This window comes from Vidua chalybeata, chromosome Z (genome assembly GCF_026979565.1).
Source record: "Vidua chalybeata isolate OUT-0048 chromosome Z, bVidCha1 merged haplotype, whole genome shotgun sequence".
Lineage (NCBI taxonomy): Eukaryota > Metazoa > Chordata > Aves > Passeriformes > Viduidae > Vidua > Vidua chalybeata.
Genome location: NC_071570.1, coordinates 62,894,540 through 62,908,943, shown reverse-complemented (window position 1 = coordinate 62,908,943; position 14,404 = coordinate 62,894,540). Strand labels below are relative to the sequence as shown.

The following is a 14,404-nucleotide window of genomic DNA, read 5'->3' as shown; positions in this document are numbered from 1 at the left end:
GCAATTTTTTGGGTAACTTGACTGACATCTTTGTGTGCAACTAAAATTCCTGACTTGTGTATCCCAGTGTCCTCTACCGTTTGTTTTACTGCTATCAATTGTGCTGACCTGTTACTCACCTGACTGGGAAATAGGATTGCAGCATCATCTTCTGGTACATATATATTCTCCAACTGTATGCTGAACGTGAAAAATAATTAACTTTTTAAAGGCTTAGATAAAATAGGATTGATTGAGGGAATCATATACCTTATCATATATTTATATTCCATATCATATATGGAAAGATCTACTTTTGGGCTTCTGAAGTATGTCAGTGTGTGAAACGTGGGCATTTAGAGAAAAAGAGTGATTTTGTTTGTTCTTTTAGCTAAGACAGGGTACCTTACATACCAAGAGAGGTTTTAAAAAACAAACAATTATCAAAGCAGTGACCTCTGAAGGGGGAATAACATACTCTGTCTCCACTTTGCAGAAGGCTGAATAAATGGCTTTTATTAAGCTGAATTATACTAAATTAATACTATACTATACTAGAACTATATCATACTAAAAAGATACGGAAGAAAAACCTGTGACTGTCTCCAAACAGTCACTACACAGCTTTGACCCAATTGGCCAATTAATCCAAACACCATCACCGGTGTCCAATTAACAAATCACTCTTGGGTAAACAATCTCCATAACACATTCCACATGTGCCAAAAAAACAGAAGCAGCAAATAGACATAAGAATTGTATTCTTCTTTCTCTGAGCTTTCTCACTGCATCTTACAACTTCCCAAGAAAAATCCTGGGAGAGAGAATCATGTCTCTCTCTGTTCAGAGAATGTGAATACCACAAACAATCACTTATTAATAGATCTCAGTTTAACAGAAAAGTTTTGCTATACTGAAAGAAAACAGGTACTCTGATAAATTGGATGAAGCATATTATTTTATGTTAAATATGACAGATATGCTTAAAACCTTTTAAGGGTATGAAATTTGCAAACTTGAGTATATGTAAAACTGAACTGCAAGAACTGGGAAATAACAGGAAAACTTTCAGTGTATGATCCTTAAACTAAGAGAGCATTAGAACAGAATTACGTTACCATATAAAGACTGATTATGTGCACAATGTTTAAGCTGGGGCTACTTCTGGAACGTAATTCACATATTTGCTAACTTTTGACTGTTTTGTTTTCCAACGTTAATAATGTCCATTTAGCCTGTGTTACCTACATTTTGTAGGAGAGAGGTACTTGAAATTCCTTTAAATAGTGAGGTATGACTTTTTAAATGATTGATGTGCATTTTTTTTCTTTCTAAATCATACAAATAATAACAAATAATTGTAGGCATGTCTTGCCTAAATAAGCAGAATCACCATCAGGCCAAAAAGAATGAAATGAAAGCTTTTCCTGCTGTCATTTTAGTCAGTGGTATGTTAGAATTCTGAATATTCTAAACGATTTGCTTTTTGAGACCCACCAGAATTTTTTCAAGGTCCTCTGAGTCCCACTTATTTAAAATTCACAATTATGCATCAAATTATTGACTAAAAGCAACTGTTACTATTGGAAACTTAAATTTATGTTTTGTACTCCTTAGAAAGTACACACATAACATTTCTTTCATTTTGTCCTACAAAAGGAAATACTGAAGTTTATTAGTCCGTTTCATATATGACAAAGGTTTTTTCAGTGTTTCTTACTAGAGAAAAATTAAAAGGGCACAGACAGAAACAAATCCAATATGCACAGATGTTTTAGTCTGTTAGAGCAGGTTGTTTTGCCTGCATGTATAAAAATAGTAATTGGTCATTAATAAACACGGCACATTTGTAAGGAAGGTCTAGTTCCAAAGTCAGCTTGGTTTGAGCATCTTCTGTGGATTGCTATAAGATCATATATCTCAGCTGCAGAAAAGCTAAATGGAAATTTTAATGTGCACATGCTGGATGAATCAATGGAATTGAATCCCTCTAGTCAAGCAAGATCAGTTACATAAGCAGCTCTTACTCCACATCCATTTTTTTTTTTTTAATATTACAGAAGAACGGGAATTTGGAATGTTGCTTATCCGTACCTACCTTTTAAAAGCTAAGTTTTTAAGTCATCTATTACTGAATCTCCTAGAAAAAATAATCAGGTATCCTCACTCTAAAGCAGCTCTTATTTCTCTTCTCTTGGAAAGGAAAGGGATAAACTTCTGTTTGGGTGCCTCTCCTCCAGATCCTAGTATGGAATTATTTAGATTTCTACAAAGATGCAGGGCAGGAGTTATAGTTGTTTCTGTATAAATGAGCAATAAGGACTCCCCAAAACATGTAACTCTTCTACAAAACCAAACCCATAAGCACAATTAGGTAATTCAGCTGCCTTGCCTTCAATACCTTTTAAAGAACAGCATGGGAATTCCTCTTTTTCTTAATTAATTTAAAAATCTGTCTAATAGAATATGTAGCATACAATCCTAAATTGTTAAGGACATTAATTTAGAGATTTACCATGAGCAGTTTACACGTACTCACAGAATGCAGAATGAAAGTTTCATGTTAAGTGGGGCATAATTTTTAAGGATATCCATTCTTAGTTTTAGAATATGATGTCCAGTATATACTTAAACTCTTGTTCTATCCTTTGTAAATTCCTCTGCCAGCATAACTAGATCTGGGCCACTGCTTCCACCTGCATCTTCCTTTGAGGTAGTCCCAGGAGTGATACCAGATCATTACATGCCAGAGTAATGGTTTTATCAAATCACTGCAAGCCAATGAGTTAGAGCAAAGCCAAGGACAGCCTTAAGTTTTGCTGAGGGCGAATTCAGTTCTTCAAAGTATCATTGACTTGTGAAGCAGCAAATTGTCTGCACTGGAGTTTTGCAGATCACCCAAGTATCTGAGCCAGTCTCCTCCACTTGGTCACAAGCAACATAGTGCTGATGAGAAACAACATTTTCCACATCTTTGTGTGACCATTTCTATCAAACAAAAGACATGGGAAATGTTATATATTCATGCTATAAATATATAGTGCCTTTTTTGAATTTTGCAACATGCAATTAATTTACATAATATATTTTTTTTTTATTAAGAAGAAAATTGATAGAAATAATTTGCTTTTCCGTATGTTTTTATTTCATGACATATTTATAACATTAGTTTTATTAAGGGATATCCAAATATGTAGACACAAGCCTTTCTCAGGAAATGAAATATTCAACTGCTTGGTTTAAGTTTAGGGTCACTGCCTCTGAAAATCAAAGAGAAATACAGCACGAGGCACGTAAAAAAAAAAAACCCCAACTTCCAAGACAGTTTAACTGAGTGTAAACGATACAGCACATTCTTAAGATTACACACATGCAGATCTATCAGGCAAGTAGAAGGTAGTAACACTCAAGATTCATCCAATGTGGTTGTTTGGAATTTAACTGCTAGAAAGATTTAGGCACTGACATGCTTCTACCATAGTTTCCAGAACTGCTAATAAGGCCTTCGCCTGTTCACCAGGGAAGAATAACATGCTTTCAGATATTTCTTGAAGAAACTGTGGTAGTTTTTCAAAAGTTTCGAGCTCTTTAAAATATGTATCCACCAACCAATCTCCAGAAAATGCATTTTTCATCTTAGAGCTGTCACAAACCCTTACCGGAAGTACATTTGAACAAGATATCGCTCTCAGAGTTACAGTCAGAGGTGTAGACAAATTATAAATGGAACAAAAATTAATCAGCATCTTAGTAAATGAAATCAAGCAGAGTTCTTTCTTCTGATTGCAAAAATCTTGTTCTCTGCATTCATAGAAGTTTTCAATGCTCTCTCCTGGATAAACAAGATTCAAAAGTTCTTCCTTTGCTGTGACTGACTCAACATAATCCAGTGGCAGTTTCTCATGGGAGTTCCTTTGCTCTAGAAGGACTGGCCCTTCAGGAAAAACACAAACATTAATAACAACAGCACATTTTGTGATGAAGTGGCAGCTGAACAAAATTTTTTGGGTTGCTTACTGCCAGAAGCCAGATGTCAATTTAAGTTCCTTTTTTGTATCAGGTTATCTTAATGTAACTGATGACTTACACATCTGCAATGCAAGATAGAACCTGTAGAGAGATCCTTTGTAACAAGTTCTTCACAATATTATCTTAACTTGCATAGAGTATGCAAAAATGTAATGTTATTACTTTCATAAAATTCTATTAAGTACTTTGTAGACTAGGTTATTTGCTGACACTGACTTCAAATTAAAGGCATGTTACTATACTGGTCTTTATTTTGCTTTTCTGGATGGTGTGGCCAATCTTGCCTTATGCTGTGCAGCAAGATAAACTGTTGGGGTAGGAATCCAAGCCTTCACCAACAACTGAGTTTAAAAATTTGATCTTAACAGACTTCTGAAACACAAAACGTAAGTACTCTAATAAATAGATTTAAAGTAAGTAAATGGGACATATTATTTTGTTTAGAACTAGTCTGAACAAATAAATCTTTTTGAATTTTCCTCTTTATTAGTACAAGGGACCTATTAATATTTTAAGAGCTTACACATCTCTTGGAAGTTTAAAGAAAGACTACATCAGTAAGAAAAAATGAATGCTGTTAAGACACTACAAGTGTTTTTCAAATATGAACACATCAGGAATCTTTTTACACAAATTTGTATTACTATGCTAAAGTAATGATACCATATTAACATTAATGCTTCTTCAGAAATATATTTTAATGACAAAAGCTGAACTCCCACATTTCATATCAGTAATAGGTATTTTAATTTTGCTCAGATTAAAGCTGTATTATTATTATTGCTGATTATTTAGTATCATTAACTTCTGTGTTCTAAATTATTGAGCTAAGTAAATTCACACTGAACAGGTAACATGCTTTCTACCATGGGCCTGTCAGTTACTTGACAGGCCATAACTCAGAGTGTGACAAAGGCAAAGATAAAGGTACACACAGCCTTACACTTGCCAGAAAACCTTGATGAATGCAAGTGCAAGTAGAGCTCTTCCCCTACCATAACAAGATCATCCACTACCTATTCTAGGTAACAGCCTAGGAAAAATACACATCTGTTAATGCAGTGCCATTTCCAGCTGGGGAGCTGGGCTTACTATAATATTGGCTATTGCATCACTTCAACTGATAGAACTGAGCCCAGGTATTGGCTTGGCATGTTAGATGCCAAGGTGACATGGCACAGTAGAGATATAAAACACCTGGGAGCTATAGAACTGAGACTCAGTAAACAAGGTAGAACTGCAGAAGCAATGTATTGATTATGATCTGGTGCTTGCACAACAGACACAGACACAGCCTTTAGGGGGCAGGAGAAGACTGTAATTACAGAGGGTCATATGCCAAGAATCCATTAAAATTTAGTTTATCTACCTTAATTAATAGGCTGCCTAAATACACTCTTCTGCCTCATGACTAAGCACAGAATGATTTTTACTAAAAAAATTTGGGTTCGGCATATAAAGCACAGTTTAAACTTAAACAGTAGGGCAATGGTACAGATATTGCAAAAACTAGTTCTAATAAATTAATTAAAAGAAAGAAGAGTTGTTATCCAAGATGATTCTTTATGGATATTTGGGAGTTTTTTTTAAACATGCTAAATGAAATACATTGGTACAGTACATACTTCAAGATACAAATACCCTGTCTCTGAATAAAAAGTATTGTTTAAAACATTGTGTGCTTGCCTAAAGGACAAAGTACTTTTTTTAGAAACTAAGGCATCCCTCCCACTATTATCCCTAAACAGCAGTTATCATGATTACAGTATCAATTACTTTCTTAAACTAATTACTAACCTAATTGTGTTTTTCAAGAGACCATCACATCAATTTTCACAAATGCTGAAAAAATTTATGTTGAAATACATGAATATATAGAGATTTAACTGATCTGGTTTTGTGTTGTGGTACAAATAGATCAAAACAATAGAAAATACTTAGCCTTGATTGGTGATTAGGTAATTTTTATTTTCATTAGTGGATAATATAATTGCAATGCATATGGTGTAAAATGCAGGATAAAAAAATTACCATATTGGAAAAACCTGTAGAAATCTTGGTTAATTTCATATTCAGCTGATCAAGATAAGTGTGAAAACAGTATTATTTTTATTGTAAACAAACCAGCTTGGCTTAAAAGCATTCTAATATATTTCATAATAACTTTGTATTTTAGGAAACTATCAAGAAAAACACTGAGAACTTCATATAGATTCAGAACAGTGGATAATTTCCCTGAACTAGTTTAAATGCACTCACCCCCATGCTGAAGTAGCAGCTTGCCAATTTCTACATGTCCATTTGACAGTGCATCATGCAAAGGAGTCACCCCATCCACTTGACTGAGCAGGTCTACCTCTGGACAACGCTCCAGAATTTCATGGACACATGCTGTGCTACCATGGTTACAGGCTTCATGCAAAGGCGTCCAGCCAGCATAATCTGAATTATAAATCAAGGGAAGTTTTAAAACAGCAGAAGTAGTACTGAAATGTTAATAATGTCATTCATTAGGCAGGAAAACACTTTACTTTTTTAGTACTCATTACAACTGGAACGGCAGATTGTGATTTCAAAACAAGAAATTCTATTGAAAAACATCTGAAAAAAAATAGCATTTTTAAAAATCAGTAGAAAATGTGATGTTAAAATACACTTCAGTTATAAATTCATCTTACCTTAATGTTTGCTGTAAAGCCCTCACTTTGTGTTATTTAGAAAATAAAGAGTTTTAGATTGTATAAATACAAACGTGTTACCAAACACACGCTAATATAGTTCTTTATCTGCCTTAATTTCTTGGTTCTGTAGAGAAAATGAGTAACTTACCTTTAACATTAATGTCTATTCCCGGCAAAGAGAGAAGCTGAATCAATCTCTCCACTTTGTTACTTCTGCAAGCTTTATGCAGGGCTGTCTCTCCTACCATGAAAAATTAATAGATTACACTAGACTAGACAAGATAGCAACAAAAGAAAATAATCAAAGGGTCTGGAACTAGGAGACCTGCTTATGAGCAGAAAACTCAATAATGAGTACGATTTTCCTTTATCCTGTTTAAACATCTTAGAAGAAAAAATACCCCACGGAGCTTCTGTTCCACCAGAGATCCAGCAATGAAATTGTACTGCAAATGGTTTAACACAGGAATTATCTCCCCTCTAGTTCAAGATTTAAAGCTTCAGTCACACTATAAAAGCACCAAGTGATCACAAAACACCAAAAAATACTGGGTTTTGAAGCAATAAAACTTTAGAGTGCAGTTGCCCTCCCTTAAATTTATTCATGAACCTACATTAAGATGTATGGTTCTTTTTACACAGCATTTATAGCTTAATTCAAATGAATGTTTCTGGCTAAGTACAAATGCCTCTACATACTCAAGTATAAATCAAAACTTCAAATCTATTAGCAGATGGTTTGCTGTTTCTCAATAGGCTCTCTGACTTGGCTACAGCAGAGAAGGAGGGGAAAAAGAGGAAAATTAATAATAATAATAAAATTATTATTAGTAGTAGACCCTGGGGAAAAAAAATTCTAAACCTTAGTACCATGTACAGCTGAAGTAAGTGTGAAAAATTAAACAGCAAACAAGTGAAAGCTGCTGCTTATATATGTACACCACTTGCTTCTGCGTAATAAAAACTTCAGACACATTCTAAATGCTGTTTTCTTTTCAATAATAGATTAGCTTTGAACAAGAGCCAGAGGCAAGTCCTGATACCAGGTGAAAGATGACGAACCAAACATCTTAGAAATTCAAGATATCTTAGGCTAGATCTCTTAGCTTTTATAGTAAGATTTACATGGAACATTTTGTTATATTAATACCTTTACTATGTAAATCTGTCAGCTCCATGCCCATTCTTTCAACAGCAGACACTAATAATTTTAGCAGGGGAGAATAGAAAAAAAAGCAGGATTGGTTTGCTTGGTTCCAACTTCCCTCCCCCTCCGCTCTCAAGTCCTTCAGCTCACTTTTCTTCGTAGAAATCAGATGTAATAATTCACATCAATTTTACTTGCAAAAGCAATAAAAACAAAGGGATCCAATTTTAAAAATGTATGGTCTGACTCTGTTGCTGAAGTTTTTTTTAAACCTTTAAAGGAGGTGAGGTCTTCTTTTGTTTGTGATAATAATTCTGTTTTTAATTTTTTTTTAACAATTCCAGCTTGCTTTTGCCAGTTTTTTCCTGAGCCTTCTCCTGGGTGCCATATTAATAGAGTTTTAGGTAAATTTCTGATGATGAAGATGAAGAAGTAGTTCCAGCAAGTAATTCTGCAGTAAAGCAAGCCTCATGCAAAGTACAATTATTAAACTTGTGTAGTAAATAGGAACTAAATTAATTACTGCAGTGCTGTTTTATTCCTTAGGTACATGAGTTCCAGTATAGTTAAAACAAAAGCCAAGTGCATTTCATAGTCTGGGCTGAATGCCTGGAAGAAAACAGTCCATATGCTTAAAACAGCTATGTAACATAGCATACTCCTCAGTCTTTGTTCACAGAATGTCTAGGACTCAAAGAGATGAAGACTGAATTATACTTGCAAATCAGAACACGTTGATCCTACCAAGCACAGGTTGAGGTGGATTAGCAAAGTAAGGCAGGCAAGACTGGAATGAGTTCACACAAACTGCAGACTGTATTTAATGTATAGAAGGAAGAGGGTAATGAAGAAGCCAACTTTATTTTATCTTATATACAAATTCCTCCTTTTAAATAGATGTTGGAAAAGAGAAACATGGACCATAAGAAAATAATTCTTGGGCATAAGCTATCATTTTAGTCCAGGATTCATCAGGGGAAGTTTTTAAACATGAAACTACACATTCTAATCACTTTAAATTAGAATTAGATATGTAGAATACCTTTAATATTTCTCTTGTGTACCGCTTCAGCCAAAAGATAACTCCCTCTGGTGTGTGCAGTTTGGACTTCTGTTTTTGCTCTAAGCTTATTAAAGATTAAGTCACTGAAAAGAAAGCAGAGGGGACACATTTAAAATTACTATTTCATATTTAATGTATATGTACTTAATGGTTTTAAATGTGTACATACAGGGTACTTAGATTTATCCATTTCAGCATCATTTCTGAAATGTCTTAATTACATAATTTCTATGACATTTAATTATAACTGTATTTAAAACAGAAATCAAATAGGACTACCCACTTTTAAACTTTCTTTGAAGCTAATTCTATGAACAGTGAACTTCTGTATATACCCTATAAATTTAGTATTAGACAAATAAAACTACATCAGTGTGCATATACACTGAAATTGATGATCAAAGAGAAAAGGGGAAACCCCAGCCCAGAGGTGTTACAGGCTTACAATAGAGCTTTCTGTCAGTTGAAGTAATATATAGACAACAAAACAGGTCACATAAAGTTCAAGAAATGTGTCAGGTCAGAAGCTGTCCCCCAAAGCAGAATAAAACTGGTGATGTTATAGGTATTACTTACGGTAGATCAGGCAGCACTTTGACTTGATTCTGCTTATCGTCATTTAGCATCTGTAATGTCCTTTGAGACCCAGGGCATAGCTGTTGCCCTATTTTCTTTTCCTTTGCTTTGTGTATCTCTGTCTCACGCATCCCTATCTCTCGCAAAGCAGGTGAATAAGAACAGACCTGTTGCATAAGTAACATTTTATAAATTAGAAAATTTTCTTTTGTTACACTTGCCGCAAAGTAGTCATCTATATCCACATGTATCCATCCATATTCTTGATGTATCTCAGTTTTTTAAAATCTGATCCAGTCAGTCAGTCATCTGAACGACTGTACATCTAGATTGTTTCAGTTTGTCTTTTGCATTCCTTTTTATGTTTTTGCAATTCACTCTTTACATTGGCCTCAGTGAGTGGCTTGTGTCTGAGACAGAAAATGGGAAATTCTAGGCCTCTCTCAGGTTTCTGGCAGCTGAGAAAATCTGGATCTTTTCAGCTGGACATAAGATTGAGTGTAGTCAAATGACTTTCATGTATTAAAACAAAGTATTTACAGACTTCCCACTCCTAAACCAGGGAGCAATTTGGTTAAAGACAGACTCACTCCACTCCTTCACCTCTTCTGAGATGAGGGGTTGGAATAATTCTTTGAGCATTGCAAAGGCAGTAAGCCAGTTATCCCTTAGGTGCTCTCTATTAGGACAGCCTTGGCTATTGTAGATGTTAGCCTCTTTCCAGTAACACAAAGACCCACTTACACTGCTCATTTAAAAAAGTAATTTAAGTTTCTGCAGTTTGCCAAAAGTGTAAGAAAAAAGGCTAGTGAGGGGAATTCATCAAACATACAACAATTATATTTGAAGAAATGTATTAAGGAAGGCTTTGCGTATTTAGCAGTTCACTGTAGATCTTGCACGCAATGTGCAGTAGGTGAGGAACACCTTACTTGCACCTTCACTGCACATTTCCCACCAGGGCGTTGTTGAACTTAGAGAAAAGCTGAGCTGATAAGATGCTGTATGAGAAGAACTGGCAAAACTGGAAAATTTTTACTGTATGGAATGAGAAAGAAGACTTAGTCATACTAAGGAAAACAACAAAAAGCACATAGACTTGTTTCAAGCACTCTAACAATTGTTGAGTAGTTATAGAGAGTGATCAGTAGGCATGGCAATGTTGAAAGTAGCACTTCTGCTCTATATGTGGCCATATACATCAAATATTAGTATGCAGTTGGTTTATGTCAAGAATTCTGACAGTCTTTTGTTCAACCTCTGTTTAAATGTGCTGTATTAACAAACAATGACCTCTCTTCACAATAACTTCCTGCAAAATTTATGAAAACTTATGTATGGGAAATGCACAAAGGTATAAATTTGGTTTTTTTTTGTGACTCTACCTGTAGAATAGTAGAACACGGACAAACAGCTATGGATTCCATATTCTGTTTAGTCATTAGTATTAAGATGACTGAAATGAGACTCTAGATTAGGGCTTGACATTACCGTGTGATTGCCCTGATTTGCCTGCATCCTGCCAGCAGTCATGGCTTTGAGAATTTCTTTTGCAGTTTTTACCATGTTTTTCCTCACCAACTATCACAAATTGTGATTTGAAGGCAAGCAAAGGTCTGTGAGTAGGACAAAGTTTCTAAGAGGAGAAACTCACAGGAATACATTGCAGTTCAAAATCATAAAATCTTCTAGGTAACAAATGCCTGGACCTATCTCTTCAAAAACCCTGAAGGAAAAGGTAGCTGAGAAAAATCACACTGTACTTGGCATTCTCCTTAAGTACAAATGCAACACTGCAATCATTATATCAGGGATTACTTTTAAAAGCTTTCACTGTTGTTGCATTTTTTCATTTTCATGATAACTGCATGTAAACAGATACCAGATGTGACAAATTCTCTGGCAAGAAAAACCTTACTATTGTTCTGGACCCAGATCTCAGGCAAAGAGAAATTTAAATTTATGGAACACATGGAAAGACAATGCAGGCAACAAACATGACCTTAGAACACAAATAAAAGATATATTGCAAGACTTTTATGAATCAAATTACTTGTAAAATTACTTGTGTGGTAAGTTTTACTTACTATTTTCTGAAGAGAAAGATATTCTGTAGAAACAGCAATATTCCTCTGTAAACACATTTGTTTGAAAATTGCTTCTGCAACAAACAGTTGAAGCCAGTCGGATGGTATGGCACAAATAAACATTTTTAATTGACATACAGAAAAATCTGGATAAAAGCAATTGGAAAAAAATAAAGTAAGCCTAAAAATGAAAATACAGAAATCTACATACCTAGTTATCTAGAAAACAGATCTTCCAGGCTTTTTGCTCCTATTGCAGATTCAGAAGCTTATTCTCCCTAAGAATTACTAAAATTCTTCACATTAAAATAGATTTTAACAATCATCTGGTACGATGATGACATACTGAGAAAATGTTAAACATATTTTAGAAGACAAAGCATCACTTTTTGTGTGAAACTTTTTAAAATGCTCTTAATACAATGTTATAAAAGTTATGCCTTTATTTTGAGAATAAAATTATTTTTTGTGAAGTTCTGCAAATGATCACCTTTTAAATCTCGAAGAGACACAAATTCAGATAAGAGTTATAACAAATGAACAAGAAATCTGCAAATAACGCAGGTGACTTACAAATTCTACATTAAAAGTCACCATAAGAAAATTGCAACCCCATTCAGATGTACCAAATAGCTTATACTGTTTAAAAAAATGCCCCACACAGTGTCAGAGAAACTTACATATCCATACAACATGTATCAATATGTATCAGGCATATGTCTAACCTACCTCTGTTTTGGAAAAGAAGACAGAAAGACTGGGTTTTTTTTCTTACAGTAGTAAGAATTTGTATTTTGATTCTAATAAAATAATTTTGTCAAAATAACAACTGAAATGGTTGGAAAGTAAGACCTGCAAAGAGGAAGGAAATCTTTACTGTATTGAGGGAATCTTCTGCTACAAAGTGCTCATAAATTAACTGATCTGTAGACTCAATCAAAACAGAAACCCAAGTTTGAGAATACATTTGCTACTCTAAGTATAACTGAATTCAGAAAAACTTACGATTTTGCTTTGAGTGCTGCAGATTGTACCAAGTGGTACAGGTCAAATAATCTCTATAAACAGACTGAATCCTGTCCTTGTTTTCCCTTTTGTATACTGGAAATTAATAAAGTCTTACAGAAATATTTACCCAAGATTGTCCCGATTATATGATGGCTAAAAAATCAATTGAAGTGGTACATATTAAAAGCTCCATTGATTTAAACACCATGAAGTTCAAACTGATTTGGCCTTCTAAGGACTAAGTCAGCCTACAAAAGTGCTCATAATTTGCTTTCTGTAAGACTGAAGTGGAACAAATTGTCCAGAGATTAAGATTTTAGTGTAATTTCTTTTCATGATGGTTTTTCCCAAGTGTCCAGGTAGAAGGCAGATACAATTTAAATGAAGCTTACATATACCTGTTACCACAGAAAATGATGATTGGTAAAGGAGTCAGGGGAAGCTTTGGTTGGAATTGATTTTGAAAATTAAATTAAAATAATTCAATACTTTCTTGAGATAATTTTGTCTTCCAAGCTCCACAACCCCTTGCAGCTAAAAGTACAGATACCTCAACTGATATTCCATATTAAATGATAATGGTTGGGTCGTGACACTTCTGTTTACCTAGTCTAATGAGGAGGAACTATAGTAATTCATGGGACTCAATGGAATTTTCTCCCATTCCCTCCATTACGTCCAAAGATTTGGAAGGAGACATGGAAATGTTTCATTTGAAGTTGTAGGAGTCACACAGTTCAGTGTAGGCTTTAGACTTATGACTGAAGTGTCTTTAGCAATCTATTGATTTTCTGGAGTGATAAAATTTGCCTGAGTTAAGTAAGGTGCCTCCGATTGCTTTTCTGAATTTAAATTTTATTATGATATGCTCAAAGCTTCTCCTAAACTGACAAGAGAACTCCAAAGATTTTTTTTTCTTCCTCAGACTGTATGGTCTTGCTTTCACATCAACATTTAGACATTTATTTAGAGAGATTTTAATAAGAAAACCCGTTCTATTTGATCTTTGTTTGACACCAAAAGACACATACAAAATAAAATGGTTTCCTGCATATGTACACACCATGTAGTGCACAGCTGCAACACAGGTTAAAAAACAACTTGAAACTAAACCAAGGATTTTAATTAGGACTTAGTGTATCCAATTAGAAGACTTTTGAGAGGCCTTGCAAACACTCACCATCACATGAAATGGCAAGGTAATGCGCCAAGTCAGGCACTTGATGAAACACATTTCTGTCCATAAGCAAACCTGAGATGATCCAATAGTCCACTACAGTTCCAAGAATTGCATTTAATAGACCAGCAACTTCACTTCTGAAAGCCTAAATGGAAAAAAGCATAGGTGTATCTATTGATCTGTAATATATAAAAAATTCACACTGATAATGTACCAGAAATAATACAGAGAACTTCTTTAGATAAAAGACCACTCTGCTGGATGTCACTCCTTCACTGGCCTTTCTTCTGCTCAAAAGCTAACTATTGCAGCCATATTAACAAAATTAGTGTTAATGATGCCATATCAATTAAGATTTGGCACTGGAGAAAAACAGGTTCTATAAAAACATCACCTAAAACTATATGCAAAATGGTGTCAAAACTTACAATTGCAATGTGATTTCTTTTTAGATTAGGTTTTGTTTAACCGTAAGAGTGCAAGTACTGCACTTACTCCAATTAACCTTGTGTTTAATTGGACAATTGCAGGGATCCTTTTCTCCCTGCTCTATTAGCATTGCCTTTTTCTGAAGATTTCATCATGAAATAAAGCTCTTTTTGTGACTATGTCTGTGCCAAAAGGGAAAAGGATGCAAAGTGTTAGTTTCCTCCA

General features: G+C 34.5%; 1 protein-coding gene across 4 annotated transcripts in view; it reads right to left on the bottom strand.

Moving 5' to 3' along the window:
- Nucleotides 1–534: 534 nt before the first annotated feature.
- Nucleotides 535–14,404, bottom strand: part of SLF1 (SMC5-SMC6 complex localization factor 1) — a 37,804-nt gene continuing 23,934 nt past the window's right edge. For all 4 annotated transcript variants that reach the window (XM_053932886.1, XM_053932890.1, XM_053932887.1 and 1 more), the window contains 7 exons: nt 13,751–13,895; nt 11,563–11,708; nt 9,476–9,642; nt 8,879–8,982; nt 6,838–6,930; nt 6,268–6,450; nt 535–3,913 (listed from right to left, as the gene is read on the bottom strand). In XM_053932886.1, the coding sequence (XP_053788861.1) occupies nt 3,417–3,913; nt 6,268–6,450; nt 6,838–6,930; nt 8,879–8,982; nt 9,476–9,642; nt 11,563–11,708; nt 13,751–13,895 (1,335 nt within the window). In that variant the 3' untranslated portion in view covers nt 535–3,416. The remainder of the gene's footprint in view (nt 3,914–6,267; nt 6,451–6,837; nt 6,931–8,878; nt 8,983–9,475; nt 9,643–11,562; nt 11,709–13,750; nt 13,896–14,404) is intronic.